This window comes from Berghia stephanieae, chromosome 8 (assembly GCF_034508935.2).
Source record: "Berghia stephanieae isolate SIO BIC M18660-M18661 chromosome 8, UCSD_Bste_1.3, whole genome shotgun sequence".
In the NCBI taxonomy this organism is placed as follows: domain Eukaryota; kingdom Metazoa; phylum Mollusca; class Gastropoda; order Nudibranchia; family Aeolidiidae; genus Berghia; species Berghia stephanieae.
The window spans coordinates 15220599-15242097 of record NC_088367.1 but is presented as its reverse complement, the minus strand read 5'-3'; the positions used below and the strand labels follow the sequence as shown (position 1 = coordinate 15242097).

Below are 21499 nucleotides of genomic sequence, written 5' to 3'. Positions count from 1 at the left end.
ACTGCCATATCCTCACTTTTAATGAGACACACTCATTACAAAGCACTAATCACAATTACAAGTGAGGTTTATTCCCTAATCAAGGGTTACTACTAAGAGGAAGAGGTAGGAGGAGGAGAAGAAGATAACTTAAATTTATTATTTATTTACGGACCATAGGCCATTTCATGCACCGATTTTTACAATAAACATAATTTTGTGTGTGTGTTTAAACGACTGATTATACAAGTCATCATCATAGCTTGTCGCTCCAACACCGAACCCACTCCACAGCATCTTTAAAACAAGTGAGAAATGCCAAGCTGGCAATACACTGAGCCCGAAGTCTGGGCGGATGCGGATGTTGACTTCATTACTTACTTCCCATGGTTCTCAAATGTAATCGATAATAGGTAATCACTTTTGCAGGAGAAAGTTTTGATAAATAAAAAACCAAATTCTCGTTGTTGACGTTCGCTTTCCAGAAAAAACATCAATACCTGACCAGTATCAGTATGGCATCAGCTGCAAATGTTCCGAGCCAAGCTCGACCATGGAACAACGATTTTAAACATACTGACCGTGAAAGGTAAGTTTTGCTTCGTCCTTTTTATTTTTAGCTATTGCAAATACGTGTTGTATCTGTATAACGCAATTAATCAAATTCAATTCAATATCTGAGATCTGTCATACAACAATGGGCAATATGGATATGGAGACATGGTGAATGGTGGCTTTGGCTGAAGATGGAGATAATTGATCATTATTCCCAGGGAAGAACTTCCATAACAGGCGCCACTCAGTCTCAGATTATATACATCAAAATGTCATTGAGGTGAGTGAGATTAAGGAGAGACTCAAGAGAAGTACAGAAGAAAAGTCAGATAGAGTAAGACAAGATATAAATGAAATGAGGAAAATCAATGAAACTGAGGAGAAGAAGCAGGCAATGGTGAAAAAGAACCTGGAACTAGAAGAGGAGAGAAATGAAAGGGCTAAGAGGGTGAAAAATGTAATTATGTATGGCATACCAGAAGCTAAAGATGGCGACAACAAGGAAGATATAAGAAAAGCCCAAATGGTACTCAAAGAGTTGCAGGTTCATGGAAACAAAGACAGCCTCAACCCTATAGAGCAAGTGATCAGATTGGGCAGAAGAGAAGATAGACCAAGACCCATGAAAATAAGTCTGATGTCAACGGATCAGCGTAACACTGCTCTTAGGAACAGCAAACAGTTGAAAGACCATAAACGGGAATGCTTACAAAAGGTGTATATTGGAGCAGACCAAACAATTATGCAAAGAGAGCAGGCCAAGGAGTTAAGAGAGGAGCTGAAGAGAAGACGAGAAGCAGGGGAAGATGTAGTCATATATAAGAAAAGGGTCATTTTCAGGGAGAAGTTTAGTGAACAAATAAGAAAGAGAGACAGCGATGTTGGAGGAAATGACTGGGATTGGGATGAGGAATGACTATATTGGAAACGTGTCAGTCCAATTGCCCAAAATGTTTCTGAGCAAGGACTCGAAGACAACAAGAAAATTCAAAAAAGAGAAGTACCAGTAAATGATAAGGAGGGGCAGCACGTGAATATGAAAAATACCCTGAAGTTCATGTACACGAACGCAGACAGTGTGATGAATAAGAGAGAGGAGCTAAAGGCTATGGCAGAAGAAGAAGATCCAGATGTAATAGCAATAACAGAAGCTAAGCCAAAGAATGCAACAACACACCCAACCATAGCAGAGTTAGGTATTGAGGGATACACTATAATAGCTAGCAGAGATTTTGAAACTTCCGGCAGAGGAGTATACTTATTGGTGAGAGAGAACCTCAAGGTTAACCCCATAGAGGAACTCACAGATCACGACTTTAGGGAGAGCGCTTGGTGCTCGATTGGAGTAACTGGACAAAGTCAGATACTAGTAGGAGTGATTTATCGGAGCCCAAATAGCACAGGAGAAAATAATGAGAGAATGTTGGAGATGATAAGGAGAGCATCACAAAAAAAGCATTCAGAGATAATTATTATGGGAGACTTCAACATGCCGGAACTGGAGTGGAAAGGGATGGACGAACCAAAAGAGGGAAGCCTGGAGGAAAGTTTCATAGAAACCATTGAAGATTGCTACCTACAACAGATAATAAAAGAACCCACGAGACAGAGAAAAAACCAAAAGCCCAACGTATTGGACTTGATATTGATGGAGGAAGAAAATGACATAATCGACTTAAGACTGAGCCACCCACTGGGAAAAAGCGACCATGCGACCATATTCCTAAAACTGAGGGCGACATCAGAGACTGTAGATGAAAAACTGACATTCAGATATAGGAAGGCTGATCTAGAGAGTATGAAAGAGGAACTGGGGCATATAAAATGGGAGGAAATACTAATCGAGGACACCGTAGGAAACAACTGGAGTAGATTTACCAGAGTACTTAACCAATGCTTCGAGAAAAACATCCCGAAAAGCAGAGGGAACCGGGTTGGGAGAAGAAATCAACCTTGGATGACGCAGGAAGTGAGAGGGGCATTACGGAAGAAGAAGGCAGTAAATAGAAGATACTCTAGAAGCAAAAAGGAAGAGGATTGGGACAAATACAAAGAGTGAGAAACGCAACTACTAAAATAGTCCGACAAGCGCATCAAAAGTATGAGAACAAGATAGCAGAGGAAACGAAAGAAAATCCTAAAGTATTCTGGAGTTATGTAAACAGTAAAATGAAGACAAGACAGGGAACCTGTGACATAAAAAAAGAAGATGGCACTTGGGCATCTGAAGATGAAGACAAGGCAGAGGTGCTAAATCTCTTCTTTGCAAGTGTCTTTACAGTGGAGAACCAGAAAAACTTGCCAGATATTGCTAAAACAAGTAATATAGATACTACACAATGGCCGATTACTGAAGAGAGAGTAATGAAGAGACTACAAAACCTAAAGGAGAGTAAATCACCTGGACCTGACAAACTTCATCCTTACATCCTAAAAAACTTAGCAGAGCAGCTAGTAGAACCCCTAACCAAGATATTTAACCAGTCGATGAAAGAAGGAAGACTACCAAGGGAATGGAAAGAAGCTAACATCACAGCCATATTCAAGAAGGGAGACAGAAAAAATCCAGAAAACTACAGACCAGTGAGCCTGACATCTGTCGTCTGCAAGCTCATGGAACAGCTGATTAGAGAAGAAATGGTTGATCATATGACCAAGAACAAACTATTCAGCAAAGATCAACATGGTTTCATGGCGGGAAGGTCTACAGTAACAAACCTACTTGAAACAATGGATGACTGGACGAGAGACCTGGAATTAGGCAACAATTTAGATGTCATATACCTCGACTTCAGAAAGGCATTTGACAAAGTTCCACACTGGCGCCTAATCAGGAAATTGGAACAGTATCAAATTAATGATCAGACAGTCAAATGGGTCCGAGATTTCCTCAAAGATAGAAGACAAAAAGTGATAGTGAATGGAACAGCATCAACAGAGAGACTGGTAACAAGTGGAGTTCCACAAGGAAGTGTACTGGGACCAGTTCTCTTCCTGATTTTATCAATGACTTGCCAGACAATCTATCATCTAAATGTAAAATCTTTGCCGATGATACTAAGCTCTATGGAGTAGCTAATACAGAAGAAGAAAGAAACACCTTACAACAAGATTTGAAAAAGCTTGAAGAATGGTCCGAAATATGGCAGATGGAGTTCAATGTAGATAAATGTGCAGTTCTTCACCTAGGAAAAAACAACAGAGAAGCAAACTATATAATGAAAGAAAAACCCCTGCAGAAATCCAATGGGGAAAAAGACCTAGGAGTATTTATTGATAGGAAGCTAAACTTCAAGAAGCAAATTAAAGATGTTCAATCTAAGGCTAGTAAAACACTCGGAATAGTGAAAAGAAATTTCAAGAATCTGAAAACAAAACACATGACTACCATCTACAAGACTATGGTTAGATCAAAGCTGGAATATGCTAACTGCATATGGTATCCGAAGTTTGAGGGAGACAAAGACTGTTTGGAAAGAGTGCAAAGGAGAGCAACAAAACTTATCACACACCTGAAAGACAAAACATACTGTGAGAGATTGAAAGAATTAAATCTCCCGACCTTAGATTACAGGAGAAGAAGGGGAGATATGATCCAAACATATAAAATAGTAAAGGGAATAGACAGGGTAGAGGCAGGATTCCTTAAACCAAACAAGAACATTCAGACACGAGGAAACAGCAAGAAACTGAAAAAAGAACGTTTTAAAACAAATGAAAGAAGGAACTTTTTTTCATCTAGAATTGTAAATAACTGGAATAAACTACAAGAAACCACAGTATCAGCAAAAAATTTGAATAAATTCAAAGCAGAGTTGGAGATAAGCAACACCCTAGGAAACAAGTTCAATTATAAAAATTGGTCCAATCATTAATAGATGAGGAGGAGCGAAGGAGACTACACCAAGTCTAAAAGCTCTATACAGAGGTATCCAGGTATCCAGGTATATTATTCTCCGCCGGGCGGAAAATAGTCCTTCTTTTTATTTTCCGCCGGGCGGAGAATAACAAATTTGCTTATTTTCCGCCGGGTTTTTCAAGTTGATCTTTGAGACTTAGCGGACTCCCATATTCTGACCTTCGTGGTGTAGTGTAAATAATCTGGGCGTTATTTGCCCCCCCCCCCCCCCCCTTCCTCGTTATTATTAGGGAATCAGTGGGTGATAGCGGTGGCGGTAGATGGTAGGAAATCAGTGGGTGATAGCGGTGGCGGTAGAGAATCAGTGGGTAATTAACCAGTAAATTTGAGAGTTCAAGCTTGCCGGACTAAAATAATTTGGAGAATGAAGGGAGTTGACTTAACTCTGCTCTTTCTCACTGCTAGTTGTGTGATTAGTTCTCACTAGTGTTGCTCAATCAGACTACAAACATTTGTGGGGAAGATTTTATGTGACTGATTATTGTGATAAGTTTATGTTGTTATTGTAAGTGCTTTGTTATGGTATGACTGTCGTGTCTCAATCAGGCTGTTGTGAGTAATCTTCATGTTGTGTTTTTTCACTGTCTCCCGCGTAAACGTGACGTCATCGTGTCTATCCTATAAAAGCTTGTGACACCCTTCATTCCTTTCTCTTCGACACCAAGCCTAATTCTAGATCTACTATTTTGCCTATCGTTTGTATCTGACAGATCCGATCCGCCATACTATGTTTTAGAATTAGACTGTACCGGGACGATTCCCGATGTGCTTTTAGAGCATTTTTAACCGCCCATATACGTCGGTGGAGACTTTTTCTGAACTTTTTCCTTATTTTACACATCGTGAACGAGATTGGGAAATCCGTTCACGACACGTTAAAGGTTACACATCGTCTGTACTGTGATTGGAACAAATAACCACTATGTGTCTATAGCGCTGGTGGTAGGGCCTCAGTGGGTACTCTACTTTGTGTCAAATACCCCCCCCCCCCCTCCCCATCATGGTAAGGATGCAGTGGCCTTTAGTAATAGAGCAGGCGGTAGGGACTCAGTGGCTAATATTATTGATAGGATGGTGGCTAATAGAACTGGTGGTAGTAGAGACTCATTGGCTATTACTAATAGACCTGATGGTAAGGTCTCAGTGGACAATAGAGCTGGTAACAGGGACTCAGTGGCTAATAGGGCTGGTGGTAAGGACTCAGTCGCTAATAGAGCTGGTAGTAGGGACTCAGTGGACAATAGGGCTGGTGGTAGGGACTAAGTGGCTAATAGAGCTGGCGGTAGTGACTCAGTGGCTAATAGTAATAGTAATAGAGCTGATGGTAAGGACTCAGTGGCTAATAGGGCTGGTGGTAGGTAAATAACTAAGTATTTGTTGCAATTCAATATTCTTTATTGATCAACAATACAGAAACAGGCTTAACTTAATATAGTACCTGTAAATAAACCCAAATATAATAGAACAGTTAGAATATCCTCTAGTAGGGACTCATTGGCTAATAGAGCTGATGATAAGGATCCAGTGGCTAATAGGGCTGGCTGTAGGGGCTCAGTGGACAATAGGGCCTGTGGTGGGGACCAGTCGCAGTGACTAATACTGTCATGGCAGTTTTTTTGCATCGCTTGCGGCCGCGTTGCTGGCCGCAAAAAAAAATCCCTGATTTGCATTGCGGCCGCAAACTTTGCAATGTTTTGCACAAAAAAAAAAAAAAAAAAAAAAAAAAAACTAAAATAAAATAAATAAATAAATTTTAAAATATTTAGTGGGGACCAGTGATGACAATCTGGGATTTTAGGATTTCTTCATAAATGTTCCGTTGTTTTTGTCATGTCAAACATTTCCCGCTAAGTGGTAGTTCAGGGGGAAAAAAACAATATGCCTTCTATCATTTTTGACACCTCTGCCCAGTTGCATGAATTTTGGCGACACTCCCTTATTTATGACGTTAGTCTAGACACACTGGCGTCAAATGTAAAAAGTAGCACAAGACACATGGTGGCCATAGATGAGAAGATGATCGAAAGGGAAGGGGATGGAGCAAATGGGTGTAAATATTTGTGTACTTTTTAGCTGTAGCATGATAGTACATTTGACGATTCTATAAGTTTTATAAGCGTCTTTTAAAAGATTTTCTTCTTTTTAATTTAGTATTTGTTTGATTGTTCTGAATTTGTTAATAGAATTCATTACAACTTGTGTCTAATTATAACACAATTTTAAAAAATAAATTCACAAAGTATTCTTGCATTCTCTCTCTCTCTCTTTCTCATGTCCATGCTTGTCTCTCAGCCACCCTTCCTCTATCTCATATTGTGTTTATAGATATTTGGTAATAGAGAGATAATATATACATAATAGTAAGTTAGGCTGATCGATTTAAGAAATGATTGTTTAAATTTATAGGCTAATTTAAATTTGCTCTGTAGATGGAATATGTTTTGCAATTGATTAAAGATTCTTATATCATCACAAGGTTGCAATAATACAGACACAAGTCGGGTTTGTTATATTTCCGCCATTTTTTATTCATTAATGCTCCATTGTTATTGTCATGTCAAACCTTTTTTTTTGTGGTAGTTCACGAAAAAAAATATGCCTTCTATCATTTTTTGACACCTCTACTCAGTTGCATGAATTTTGGTGACACTCCTTTATTTATGACGTAAGTCTAGACACACTGGCGCCAAATGTCAAAATCAAAAGTAGCACAAGACACATGGTGGCCATGGATGAGAAGATGATCGAAAGGGAAGGGGATGGAGCAAATGGGTGTAAATGTACCTTTTAGCTGTAGCATGATAGTACATTTGACGATTTTATAAGTTTTATAAGCCTGTCCTTTATTTTTCTTCCTTTTTCATTTTTTTGTTTGATTGTTCTGAGTTTGTTAATAGTATTCATTCAATACAACTTGTGTCTAATTATAAAACAATTTTTAAAAAATAAATTCATCAATTCTCCCTCTTTCTTTCATATCCATATTTCTCTCTCAGTCAGCCACCCTTCTATCTTCATTTTATGTTTATAGATATCATTTGGTAATAGAGAGATAATAAGTTAGGCTGATCGATTTAAGAAATGATTGTTTAAAGGCTAATTTAAATTTGATTTGTTGATGGAATTTGTTTTGCAATTAATTAAAGATTCTTATTTATATGCTGCATCATCACAAGGTTGCAATAATACAGACACTAACCGGGTTTGTTATGTACAAATACCTCCTGTCTTTTGGCCAAAAGTTTATCATAATAACAATAACTTGATAATGATATGGAGGGCGACATTATAGTTATAGGCCTCTAAAATGTGTAATTGGAAATGACAATTCATTAAATTATATTTGCAAAAGGTCAGGATGTGTCTAATGATCAGAAGTGCTTTAGGACTAATAATATATTAAATAACTATGAATAGCTATGTTATATTTGCATTAGATTTGGGCTTGACTGACGGGCCGGTAGATTTTCCTCCTTTTTGACAAATTTTCATTATCATCATTGGGGGACCTGTTCTTGTGTCAGGATGAAGCATTTAGATAATCTCAAAATAAGTACACTGATAGCGTGTTCTTCCTTTTTCTTGGGTAATTTAATTGTAATTCTAGAACTTATTACTAGATCCCATTTTCTTCCTTTTAACTGACGCTGATATGACCTTACATTTGTTGCAAGCACCGTGAAACCCTTTCATTTTCATGAACGAATTATGGGTTTTTAGGAAAATTAATCGCAACTTTTTGCAAAATTTTTGCTGGGTTTTTTAGCTCGCAAAATTTGGGATTTTTTTTTTGCAAAAAACCGCCATGTCAGATATAGGGCTGGTGGTAGGGACTCAGTGGCTAGCACGTCAGTGGGAGGGACTCAGTGGCTAACAGGCTAGAGGTAGGACTCAGTGGCTAACACTAACAGGGCTAGTGGTAGGACTTAGTAGCTAACACAGACTAGGAGTCCTGTATTCTCTATGGTGGCTAACAGTACAGGGCTAGTGGTATGGATTGAGTGGCTAACAGGACTGGTGGTAAGGAATCAGTGGCGAGTGGTATTGGTATGGACTCAAAGGCCAACAGGGCTGGTGGTGAGGACTCAGTAGCCAATAGGGCTAGAGGTAGGGACTCAGTGGCTAACAGTAGTGGTATGAACCCAGTGACTCACAGGACTTGTGGTAGGGACTCAATGACTAATAGCGCTGGTGGTAGGGACTCAGTGTGTAATAGGCCTGATGATAGGTACTCAAGTATGTAATAGCACTGGAGATCAGAACTAAGCAGTCAACCTATATGATATATGTCACAACTGGCAGTGAATACATTTTATTATGAAAAAAAAAAATTATCTCACGTTGGAACGCACTACAGTCCGCTTAAAACAAACCCTCATCTGAGCTAGGAAATATTTCACCTTAAAGGAGAACCAGTAGTCAAAAATCCATTTTTTATCGCAGTGCCAATATTGGTATTCCCCTGTTATTTCAGGTGGTAGGAGGTCTAATTTGATGATTAACACACATACACACAAAAAAAAGAAGAAAAAAGCTAAAAACAAATGTGTGGCTATGTGGTCTTATGGTATGACAGACGCTTTCGGATCGGAAGGTCCTGGGTTCAAACCTCGCTCGGCGCATAGTTGAGTCCTTGGAAAAGGCTCTTTACTCACATTCTCTCAACATACTCAGGTGTAAAAGGAGTACCCGGCTGTTAACAGTATTGTCTCTGTCCAAAAAAATTGTAATATCGCATAACAAGCGTTGCTGTTGACCAGGGCCCCCTTGTAAAGCACTTTGAGCACATTTAGTGGATATTGCGCTATATAAAAAGCTCAATATATTTAAATGTCTTCAATGACACAAGACAATATAGGCTAAAATGAGACCAACCCCACCCACCCCACAAAAAAAATAATTTCCGACACTGATGCACCAACAAAATCTTCCAAATTTACACACAATGTTCCCTACAAGAGCTACATCACGATGGAAAGGCTTAGCAAGTCTTGAAAAATATATTTAAAGAATTGTTTTTCGATTACGATTGAAAATTTGGCATGGAACGACAAGAAAAAATCCAATTTAAAAATTCATAAAACTACTAAATTTTAGTTTAGCCCAAAACCAAATCCATCATGATGCAATACCCATCATACGAAAGATTCTGACCAAATTTGGTATACAATCTGATGGGAAGCAATCCAGCTATGAATGTCAGAAAATCTGAAAATGATATTTTGAGAAAAAAAACAAAATGTCTTTATTAATTTGATAAACAAGCTAATTTTGCAGACAACGTCCATCAAAATTTCAAAGTATAATCAATATGGAACAAGAGAATAGTCAAATATTGTAAATTGATCAATTTCTAATAAAAAAAAAAAATTGTCTAGAAAGAAATGCTGTACAATATTTTTTAATTTCGGCTGAAATTGTGGTGCGGATCGACAGGAAAAAAATTAATTTTTAAAATTAAAAAAACTTCTAAATTTTAATTTACCCCGAAATGTTTCCATCGTGATGCAAAACACATCATAAAAAATATTCTGAATAAATTTGAAAATAATCTAAAGGAAAATGACATATATGGTTCTTAGAAAATCAGAAAATGATGCAAAACGGACATTTGAGAAAAGACTTATTTGACATAAGCTGATCCATAAAATTTTCAAAATAATGACCATCATAGGACAAGAAAACACGAAAATTGTGTAGATTGATCTGTCTAAAAAACGTATAAATGATTCGCTAACCCATTCCCTAAGAAAATAAATGCTGAAAAATTTAAACACTATTGTGGTCAAATATGATTTATATCTTACGAATTCATCACTGTAATCACAAAAACTAATATGATATGACGCACTACCCTCATGTTTTTATTTTTTAAAATGCTGCATGTGAGATAAGTATCTAATCAATTTGAACTACAAAATCAAATCTATTTGAGACAAAAAAAAAGGTAAATGGCGAAAATAGATTTAGCTCCAAATCAAATGCAATTTGCTTTCGCAAACTCCCAGAAAATTTTTTCTCTTTCGCCTCAATAGGGAGCGTTCACATATTACGTCATCAAAAATTTGCCCTTTTTAGACCCCCCCCCCCCCCCCCCCCCCAAGTCATCACTTGTCATCATTGACCTGACCCCCCCCCCCCAACAGATGATGACGTCATCTAATTTAATAAAAACTAAAAGATAACTTTAATTTCACAATATTTATTATTCGTTTTTCAAACCATAAACATTGATTATCAACGTTTGATAAAACACATTCAGACATTTTATTAATTTCAGAAACTGTTGATAATTTATGTTTTACGATACAATGGGTACATAAAATTTAAATTTGCAAAGATAAAATCTAACAAACATTATTTAAATTAGGCTACTTGGTGCAGGTGCTATTTAAAAAAATTCAGAAAGTGTAATTTAAAATAGTATAGGAGGCAAATTATTTTATAGCATATTAGTCTTTTAGTGGAATGAATTTCTGTTTCAATTTCCAAACATAAAATTAATTGATTCAAAAATGTTTCTGCCTTGGACCTCTGGCAATGTACTATAAATAGTATCATCAATTTCATCTTCATCGTCATCATTTTCTCCCATTTGCTGTTCTTCATGTATGCCGCATTTTCGTGAATGGTCTTTCATTGCTGTGATCGAGGAGTGATACAATGAACATTTAGGGCAAGTTCGCCTTTTGAGAAGTGATACCCCTTTCCCATATAGTTTCTTGAGAGATGGGCAATACTCATCATAGCAATTTATCTTTAGCCGTTTTGAAAGGAACAAACTTTGAAATAGGCTTAATTTGCCTATGTTTTGATGACATCATCTTGGGTCTGACCCCCCCCCCCTCCCCCATGTCAACACATGTCAACATTTGGTAGACCCCCCCTCCCCCCCTAGCTGATGACGTAATATGTGAACGCTCCCATACAGGAAAATTCAACACCACTTGTTTGCAACCGCTTTGTCTGAAGTTCCACAAAGATGGTTGATCTTGCTCTGGTTTGAAAAATGGAAATAGAAAAGAGGCATTTCGTTAGCAATTTTCGGAAAGGTCTATATAATCAAAATCATTGTCATAAATTGAATTTGTCAATACCAATTTTTTTTAAATGGCCATCATTCTCACCATCACCAACACAGTTGAAATTTCATTGGCTTTACCATACAGGACAAAACTCTTGACAACAAACTATCATTTAGATTAACGAGCATTTATACTCGAGCATGCAAATCTCGAAATCACAAAAATCTCAAACTTGGTACAATTCCCAATTTTAATCCCTTTACTTCGTTCATATAGTGGACACTCCCTTGCGATCTGTTGAATTTTTTTCCCCACTAATTGATTGTGTTGAACTGACACAGAAAAGGAAATTGCAGTCTCACTATCGACTCTCTACAGAGTTCATAATAATGGGGAGTTATGATTATAATTATAATACGAATTTTATCAAGACCACCCACATTTACCTCCCTCAAATCCTGTGTAAATTACTCTAATTGGAAAACTCAAAAACACGGAAATCTCGAACAAACAGGCATGGTCCCGACTTGTTCGAAATTCCAATGCTCGAGCGTCCTGTATTGATCACCAATAACAGAGATGCCAACCTTGCCTTTTGAAAACCCATATTTTCAAGACCAAAAACCTGTATTTTAGGACAAAAACCTGTATTTACTGCGCAGTGCAGAAATCGATATCAACGCGAAAAGGTCGAATCGGACTTCGTTAACTCGTACTCGAAAAAGGGCAGTGAATTACTCATAGTTATATAGCACTAGGCTGGGCAAGATTCACAAAATTCAGTATCGACAATGAAAGCTCTTCTGCATGAAAACACTTTTCATGTTGTGATCGTAATTTCGTGGATTTTTCACTTCAACCAAATCCCGTATTTTTCATGATAAAACCGTATGCCCGTACTTCGGAAGAAAAACCGTACAGAACACGGGAAACCTGTACTGGTTGGCATCTCTGCAATAAAAATGTAAGGCGCTACATGAAGATTTCAAAGCATTACTAACCAGTTTCAAAAAGTGCATGCAGATACTCTGCTCTGCTGGCACAGATGATGGTTTGCTGATTAACAAGATTGCCACAACACATCTTGAGCCAGCTGTCTTTCTTGATTGTCAGGACACCAGTACCAGTACCGTCAACTGGACTCTTTCATGTTAGCTGTCAATGAAAAAAAAAAAAATTAAATTCACTGCAGTGAAAATGGCACATACCAATGTCATTGTTTAAGTTAATAATAATAATAATAATAATAATAATAATAATAATAATAATAATAAAATAAATAAATAAATAAATAAATAACAAATAAATAAATAAATAAATAAATAAATTTGTTAAAAAAGTAATGGTTAAAATTATATCGTTTTTCATTACAGTACTGTATATCTTATATCATTGTCATTATCATCATCATGAGGCATCTCAATTTCACTCCAAAGTTCTAAAAATTGTGTCACCGCTTCTACTGCTGCTGAAAACTGCCCAGTTGTTACAGTTACAATGCACACAGTTACACAATATTAGAAGTAAAATCAACGAAGGATTAATCCATAAAGATCACATTGGAATGCAGAACACATGGCACACGTGACAGTCGGCAAGGCGTGTTGTTATTGCAATACAATTACATTCTCATTCATTCATCTATCTCCTCATACTCATATCGCCATCGACATTGCTCGCTATACACTTCACTGTCCTGAGTCTGAGCCTTGTTAAAAACAAAAACAAAAAGAAGAAAAGTCAAATTCTTACCTCTACAGAATCCTGACGAAGAAAAATGGTATCAGTCTCAGTCTGCAATTGGTTAACTGCATTTTTGCAATTGTAAATAAGATGAAAAAGTGCTTGGAAATCAAGAGTCACAACCATTGACAATCGAACAAAACAATCATGGCTTCGCGGTTGGCGCCACGGTCGACCGGATGTGACCTTTGACACGACCGGGGGTCACAAGACCCTAGGATAAGCCCGGCGGAGAATAAGAAAAAAGGGTTATTTTCCGCCCGGCGGAAAATACTCACTCCCTTATAAATATGGAAAAGGCTATCTAGACCGTACTTGACTTACTTTAAACTTAAATTCAGTTTAGTGAAGTGTGAGCAGCAGCAGTGGAGTCGGAGTGGCAGTGGGAGTCAAATTGTGACCCAACTTGCCCATTAAGAAAGTTGTGACTGGAAATTGCCGTTCCCGTTTAGGGGGGTTCAAGTTCAATTAAAGATGCATAACTTCGTTAATATCGCAGATATTTTGGTGTACCACCACCACATCATCTATAAATACCACCACGACTGCATCAACCACCACCGCATCATCATCTCTACCACCACTACTACAACAACTACCATCACATCATCATCTCGACCACCATTACTACAACTACAACAACCACCACCACATCGTCATTCCTACCACCACTACAACAACAACAACAACAACAACCACCACCACCACCACATCATTATTTCTACCACCACTACTACAACAACCACTGCCACATTAAATATATCAGCACTACTACAACAACACCACCACTACTACAAAAAAACCACCACCACATCATCATCTCAACTACCACTACTACAACAACCACGACCACATCATCATCTCTACTGCAGAATTGAATTTGATTGTCATTTAATGTAGATTAAGCCACAATGAGCCACCCACCTAGCCCATAAGAAAGTTGTGATTGGAAATTGCCATAAGCAAAGATAAATATAATCCATGGAATAAGCCATAAAACTCTTGGGTTTTACCTATGCACATTTTTATTGTAACTTTTCTCTTTTAAGATGGATATGCATCTACCCAGCCTATCTGAACAGAAAGAAAACTTTGAAGGAAGGTCGCAGGGTCCCAAAAGCAAAGGTAATATCATTATCATCTGTATTTATTTTTCTCTTCAATAATTCTAATCTACTTTTAATCTTGTCCATTTTTGTCAGTTTGAAATGCACCATTTTGATTGAATTTGAATGTTTACTTATCTCGTAAATATTGACATTAAACTTGAAGGTGACTGTGGGACCGTCCTTTGGGCGGAGGAGGACTTTCAGAGCTGGGTTGACGAAATGAATTTGGAGGTGTAGCCATACTACTACTACTAATATTGACATTAAGGTCTAAATGATTTATTATCTTGCATTTAATATAATCGAGATTCTAAATACTCATCAGCTTGTCATGATTACACTTGTATATAATAACTCTAGGCCAACCATGAAAGTTCCAGCTACAGCCGGCCATCCGATGCGAAAATTTATCTGTTTTGCAGCCACCAATGAAACTCGTCACAACTCTTGTTTTATCACATCTAGACTATTGCAATTGCCTTTTATCTCACGTAAGCCATGATAAAATCTTACACCTGCAGGTCATACAGAGTAGTGAAGCTAAATTAGTGACAAGACAAAAGAGAATGGCAAACTCCCTGCCTTTTCTGTATGAGCTGTACTGGCTGCCTGTCAAGGAAAGAATAATTTTTAAAATTGGTCTGTTTTGTTTTAAAAGCATAAATGATGAAGCACCTGACTACATTAAAAGCATTTTAGAAATATATGTACCAAATAGTAATAGTAATTTACGATCCTCGACTGACAAATCGGAGCTTACTCTTAGAAATAATTATGGTTATAAATATTATGGTGGTGTCGTTTCTTCTTCTCTTTACTAGCCTATCCTGCTTCTTTGGTTTGTGATTGTATTTTTGACAGGGGATATTTTTTTTTCTGTAAATCTTCTGCCTGTTTGTTCTTGGTTATTTATAATTTAGCTTATGATATCTTTAGATTATGATTTTGATTTACATTTGTACTATCTTTGTTAGATTGCTTGTTTTTTTGTTTCAGCGGTCTCTCATATAACCTCAATTGTGTTGGAAGAGACCTAAAGCAACAAACAAACAAAAAAAAAAACATCTAGTCTAGTTTGAGGGAGAGTACTCATGATGCAACAATAAATAATAAAGTCTCATAGACTAATTGAAAAAAAAAAAAAGAGATAAATGAACATGTCTCAACTCTTCAATAAATATACACGAATAAAATAAGAAATTTTAAAACAGCTGCTTTTGATGAAATTGCACAAAACATAATTTTTCCTATCCTTTATTCACCAATTCTAGGCTGTGGACAATCCTGTTTGTCAAGAAATTCGAGATATTTGTGCAGCTGCAGGATTCACCTTAGGAGTTGAGGTGAGTTTGATGAATATTCAATGGGGGGGGAAAAAAAGGTGGTTCAAATTGAACAAGTTTCATAATGTTCCACCTGTCTCAATTTTCACTTGCATCAATCTTAGTCATCGTTTGTTCCAAGTCACAAAGGCATCACTAAGCTGTCATTCATTTTAGTTTATGTTCATTCGAATGATGAAAAAAAAAAAGTAGAGAAGTCGTGTTCCCACTCGGTCATACAAGTCAAGGAAATTGTTAGAAATTTTTAAAATTCCATCCTGATAAGGAGAGAATGATTAGGAAAATGGAAGTCATCTCGAATTTGCTGGGATAAGTAAGGAAAATCAGTTAATCATCATCATCTCCAAATATAGTACAGCATCATCATACCACCCCCTGTATCATCACTATCGCATTATTATATTAGCTATCACCACAAGTAGTCCTACTACATCAACTCAGCCATCATCAATAAAGGCATAATCAATATCTATACTTCCACTACAGCATTATTATCACTACATCAATCGCCATGTCATCATCATCGCCATCATCACAATTACAGAATCATCACTGTAAAAACCACCACTTCACAGCACCATTATCATCAACGTCACCCAAAGAGCTCTACAACCACCAGCATTTAATCAACACCCTACCACTACATTCTCAATATCAAACACCACCATTACTACTACAACATCTTCATCACTACCACTGTAACATTGCAATGCCAGAACCACAGCATCATTATCCCAATTACTGCCAACCATCATTGTCTCTGTTCCTCTACCACCTCAACATCATCGATCACAAAGACAATCTCATCTTCATTACCTCACATCATTATCTCACAGATACATCATTATCATCATTACATCAAATTTACAAGTTGGCAGGTATGCTGGGGATAATCAGTGTATAACAACAAGATGATCCATCAATAGTTTAGTTTAATTGCAATAGGTGGACGCATATAATGATTTGGATAGGATAAAAGTGGAGTTAGGTATTTATGGAGATAGCTTGTGTGTGCTGTTAACAGTTAGGGATTATAAAAGACTCTTAGAAGGCGCTGATTGCATACCTGCCGAATCTTATGAATTTTTCGTATTTTTACGAATTTTAGACAAATTTCATGGCCAATTACGAAAATATGAAATTTTATGGAAAATTACGAATTTTAAATTCTCAGTAATACTTAAATAATGATGATGATAATGATAAGGATAATAAAAATAATAATGATGATGATGACGATGATGAAGATAATAATATTAATATAACTACAATAATAATAATGATGATGATGGTGACAATAAATAATAATAAAGCATTTCTACAGGCATAAGCATGATGATGTAATGTTGAAGTAATCATCAATGTCAAATTGTGGTTGTTCGTACAGATTTCAGAAATGACTAATTTCCTTGTCAAATTACTAAAAATTGACATAAAAATTACTAAGTTTGAAGCTTTCAATTTGGCAGGTCTGTGATTGTATATCCATGAAACATTCAGCGACAGTTCATTGCACGCAGACACATTCACACTGGTGCTTATCGACACAAACTAGCATTTATCAGTGATGCCAATCTTCCGCGGATTCGAGGAATTCCTCCTTTTTGGAGATTCCTCCCTTTTTTCCTCTTTTCCTCCATTCGCAAAAAAACCCCCCAAAAAAACCCGAAATTATAATTTAGCGAATCGTTGAAACAACGAAGCTTAATTTTACACATTTTCATATCAAAAATATAACTGCATTATATATACATTAGATTAAAAAAAAAAAAGTTTTATGTGTTTTATGACTCCTTCACCTGATCTTTGAATGGATAATAAATGCTCCCAAATTCATGGGAATTAGTACCAGGTAGCCTTATTTTGGCACTATAAAGAAAATTTTTTCCGGGGGGGGGGGGGGGGGGGGGGGGCATGCCCCGCACCCCCCTAGTAGGAGGCTGTCTTCAGCAGCCTGAGCCCGCCTTTTGGGGGGGCATGATGAGACGTCGATCATTTTCTTCCTTCTTCATTTTTTTCTGTTGGCATCACTGATTTATGGAGAGAGGATGAAAGAGCCCTTTCTCCCCATTTCCCCCTCCTCCTCTTTCCCCACAACAAACTTGAAGCAAGTGTGTGGAGATTGTTATTGTTTACTTTTTCTTTTTTTTTTTTCTTTTTCTTTTTTTTGGTCAGGGTAAGGGGGTGGGGATGGGGTGTGCGTTAAAAAAAAAATCATTCGTATTTGTAACTATTTGCTTGTGATATTGGAAAAAGTATTTTAAAATCCATATTATTGGTATCACAGTGGCAATCACTTTCCATTTGCTAATATTTCTTTTTTTAAATTATTAATATTATTATCATTATTGTTATTATTACTATTATTATTATTATTATTATTATTATTATTATTTATTATTATTATTATTATTATTATTATTATTATTATTATTATTATTATTATTATTATTTTTTATGATTATTTTTATTATTTTAATGATTATTATTTTTATTAATATTATTATTATTATTATTATTATTATTATTATTATTATTATTATTGTCATATTGCCTGTTTCTTCAAAACCAGAACAAAGTGTATTCCCGTGAGCAGGAACCCAAAGACATTAGATATCGAGGCCGTGTGAGAGTACAGCTTAGAAATGAAGATGGCACCCCGTGTCTTCCTCAGTTTAAAGATCGTAAGTGTTTATTGTCCACCCACTTCCTATCTTAATTTGAAGAGTTAAGTCTTACTATTTATTTATATTTATTAATTTAATTTGTTTTTACTTTTTTCTTGCCTCTGATTATTTGTTCTGTTTCTGAGTGAGATATTCATTTCCTTTTTTCCCTGTTTCTAAGTGAGATTTGACAAATTCTTTTACATAGCAAAAAGAGAGAATGGGTTAAATGCAGGGAATATTCTGATTGTATAATGCTTAGTCTTAGCAATGCACTAAAGGTGGATTGATTGTATCCCCCACCCTTTATTTTTTCTTCCTTTCTGTTTTCAAATCTGCAGGCATGTCTGTTTACCTTTATCTTATTGAAATGATTCCCAAATTGAAATCAAGACAAGGACAAGCTCAGTCAAGTCACAGTCAGCAAGCTTCTACAACGCAATCAAAAAGTCAAAAGAAGAAAGGACGCAAGTGATAGGAAAATTAATGAAGAGTTAAATTGATTTATTATTTATTTTGATGGATGAAAATATGTGATTTTCAAAATTTAATGCTGTAAGCAAGATTCACTTGATTTATACATTTGACCTTCTTTTATCCTGCACAGTGGGGATCCAAAAGTCTATTTATACAATGAAGGGATAGAATATAATGCTTAAGATCACACAAAAGCATTGTTCTAAATTTTCATCACCTGTTACCGGCTGTTAGTTTAATTTGCCCATGGTCATTGTTAAAATCATCCCTGTGAAGTGATGACCTTTTAATTGTAGCTGTTAAAATTATGTACCTAACAAAAACAACAACAAAATTTGAAGATTATCACAGCGGGTCAGGTCATGCAAGGAAGGCGAAAACAATGCCACGAGAAAGGGTTTATTGACATATTTCGTAGTTGTTTGAAATGCTAGGAATAATTGAAATGTTGTGAATGAACTATTAGAACAGGTGTTGTTGGCATCAAAAGCTTCCTCTCTGATATTCTTTTATTTCTGTCAATGATTTCAATGATAGTAATGAAGTTATGCGATAATTTGATTTAAAATAACATCATTTTGTAAGCAATTTGTTATTAGAAAAACAAAGGAGAACCAATATAATTACTATTTTATTTTTTCACTTACTGTGTCCGTTAAATGACATTTTTTTTTGGTTAATATTTTAGAAGCCTATTGCAAAATATTTATATCCAGGAAAGCCATCATAACAGTGGTGAGCAGTTTGCATTATGCTTTCTTATTTTCATGTAGATGGTCTATTGCGGTAGAATATTTGGAACATAATGCAACACGACAAATACAGTGCAACCCCTGGATAATGACATCGCCCGGGACCTGAAAATTATGTCGTTATCCATGGGTGTCATTATTCTGTGGTTTTCAAAATGGCAGAAATGGGGTGTGTGGTGAGACCTGAGAATACATAACTATGGGATGCGTGGACCAGTGCTTGAGAGAAGACACCTTCCAACAACGTTAGAATGTGTATTTCTCCTGTTTAAAAAGGGTATATCAGTTATGCTTTCACTCTCCATATGTATTGTCATTGTTTTGATCATAAGCAGTGCTCGAACACCATTTAACAAAACTAAGAATAAATCAAGAAAATCAAGTGCCAATATGATAATGCTGCACACATTTAGTTTTGATTTTAATCAAAGTTCACGTGATACTGCTGATGATGAATACTGACATTTTTATTTAAGTGAAGCAAACTTTACAAGCATTTAAATTACTAGATCCACATCTTGCGATATTTAAAAAAAACTTTTAAAAAAAATGGGTATTTACCACAATAATATCAAATTTGGACTGACATTTAGAAAAGCAACTGATTTTTCAAATGAAAATAATAAAGTGAAAGATCTGTTATTGTTTTCCCGGCTATTCCAGCATATTATATAACCATAAATATCCATAATTGACCCCATTGGAAATGGCATTGCCTGATATCAGTTAACTTCCACTGACCTCAGTACAGGTATCTAACAGGGAAGGTTTATGGACCCTTGAGAGTTCCATCCACTGATAAACTTCTTTCGCTGTGATTTAGAAATGATTCCACGCAGTGTAGTAAACATGCGTTCTGATTGGTCGGTAACAAAACGATCTCATTGAATGGGTGGAAAAAGCTTTTTTTATTGGTTAAGAGTACGAGATGACGATGGCCGGGGATCGAGCATCTGTACACAGCCGTTTACTGCTTTCACTTTAGTTCGACAGGTAAATTTTGCCGGACGCGAGTTCATAACAGATGGTGAGTCACGGCCTGTGCCGAAAGGGCGACTGAGCAATTTTTCCTATTTTGATGATTTTTTTCTCAAATTCAAAGTAGCGTAGAAAAGATGCTATTAGATGTTGCAATAAGATATTTTAGAGTCATAACTAGTGATTTACATACTTTTATTTGATATAACTTTAGTAGATCATTTGGGATTAGATTTTATAGGTAATAACCATAAAAATGGGTCAGAAATTTTAATTACTTCAAACGATATAATCAAAAATTACATAGTTATCTGAGTTTATACAAATAAATTAGAAATACTGCAATGATTATCAATATTCACAGAGTAGAAATATATAATCAAAGTCGTTTTGTAATGAAGCATTGTTGAGATATCCGCTCACCTGTGCAGCAATATCCTTTTTTGACAGTAATAAAAAAAATGCATGGTCACCGAATTGTAGGGGTTTGTTGATCAAATGATCAAAAGGAACTGGTTTTAGTAATGGCAATTGACAATTCTTAGGAAAAGATATGTTATATGCATTCCTTTGACGTTTGTATAGATCTAAACTATATAATAATAATAATAATAATAATAATAATAATAATAAATAATAATAATAATAATAATAATAATAGTAATAATAATAATAATAAATAATAATAATAGTAATGATGATGACGATAATAATTACAATAATAATAATAAGGATAACAATAATAATAATAATAATAATAATAATAATATAATAATAATAATAATAATAATAATATGATGATGATGATGATGATGATGACGATGATGATGATAATGATCATTTTCATGAAAATAATATAGTGGCTATCACCTAAACGCCTGCTAATTTTGGAAAAACGCAATAATTTCTCTTTAAAATAGCTTTTGAAATGCCCGTTTAAAAAAACATTGGAA

General features: G+C 35.9%; 1 protein-coding gene and 1 long non-coding RNA gene across 2 annotated transcripts; one reads left to right on the top strand and one right to left on the bottom strand.

Annotated features, from left to right (window-relative positions):
* The first annotated feature begins 372 nt into the window (after window positions 1-372).
* LOC144978226 (signal recognition particle 19 kDa protein-like) lies at window positions 373-21161 on the top strand. Its single transcript, XM_078924019.1, has 5 exons — window positions 373-568; window positions 14271-14346; window positions 15602-15673; window positions 18246-18357; window positions 18681-21161. Exons 1-5 carry the CDS (start codon window positions 495-497, stop codon window positions 18812-18814), a joined length of 468 nt encoding a protein of 155 aa, XP_078780145.1. The 5' UTR covers window positions 373-494; the 3' UTR covers window positions 18815-21161.
* LOC144978227 (uncharacterized) lies at window positions 11379-13444 on the bottom strand. The gene is made up of 3 exons (XR_013646488.1): window positions 13231-13444; window positions 12480-12633; window positions 11379-11450 (listed from the first exon to the last, which is right to left on the bottom strand). It is a non-coding gene; the product is annotated as an uncharacterized LOC144978227 (long non-coding RNA).
* Window positions 21162-21499: the final 338 nt, after the last annotated feature.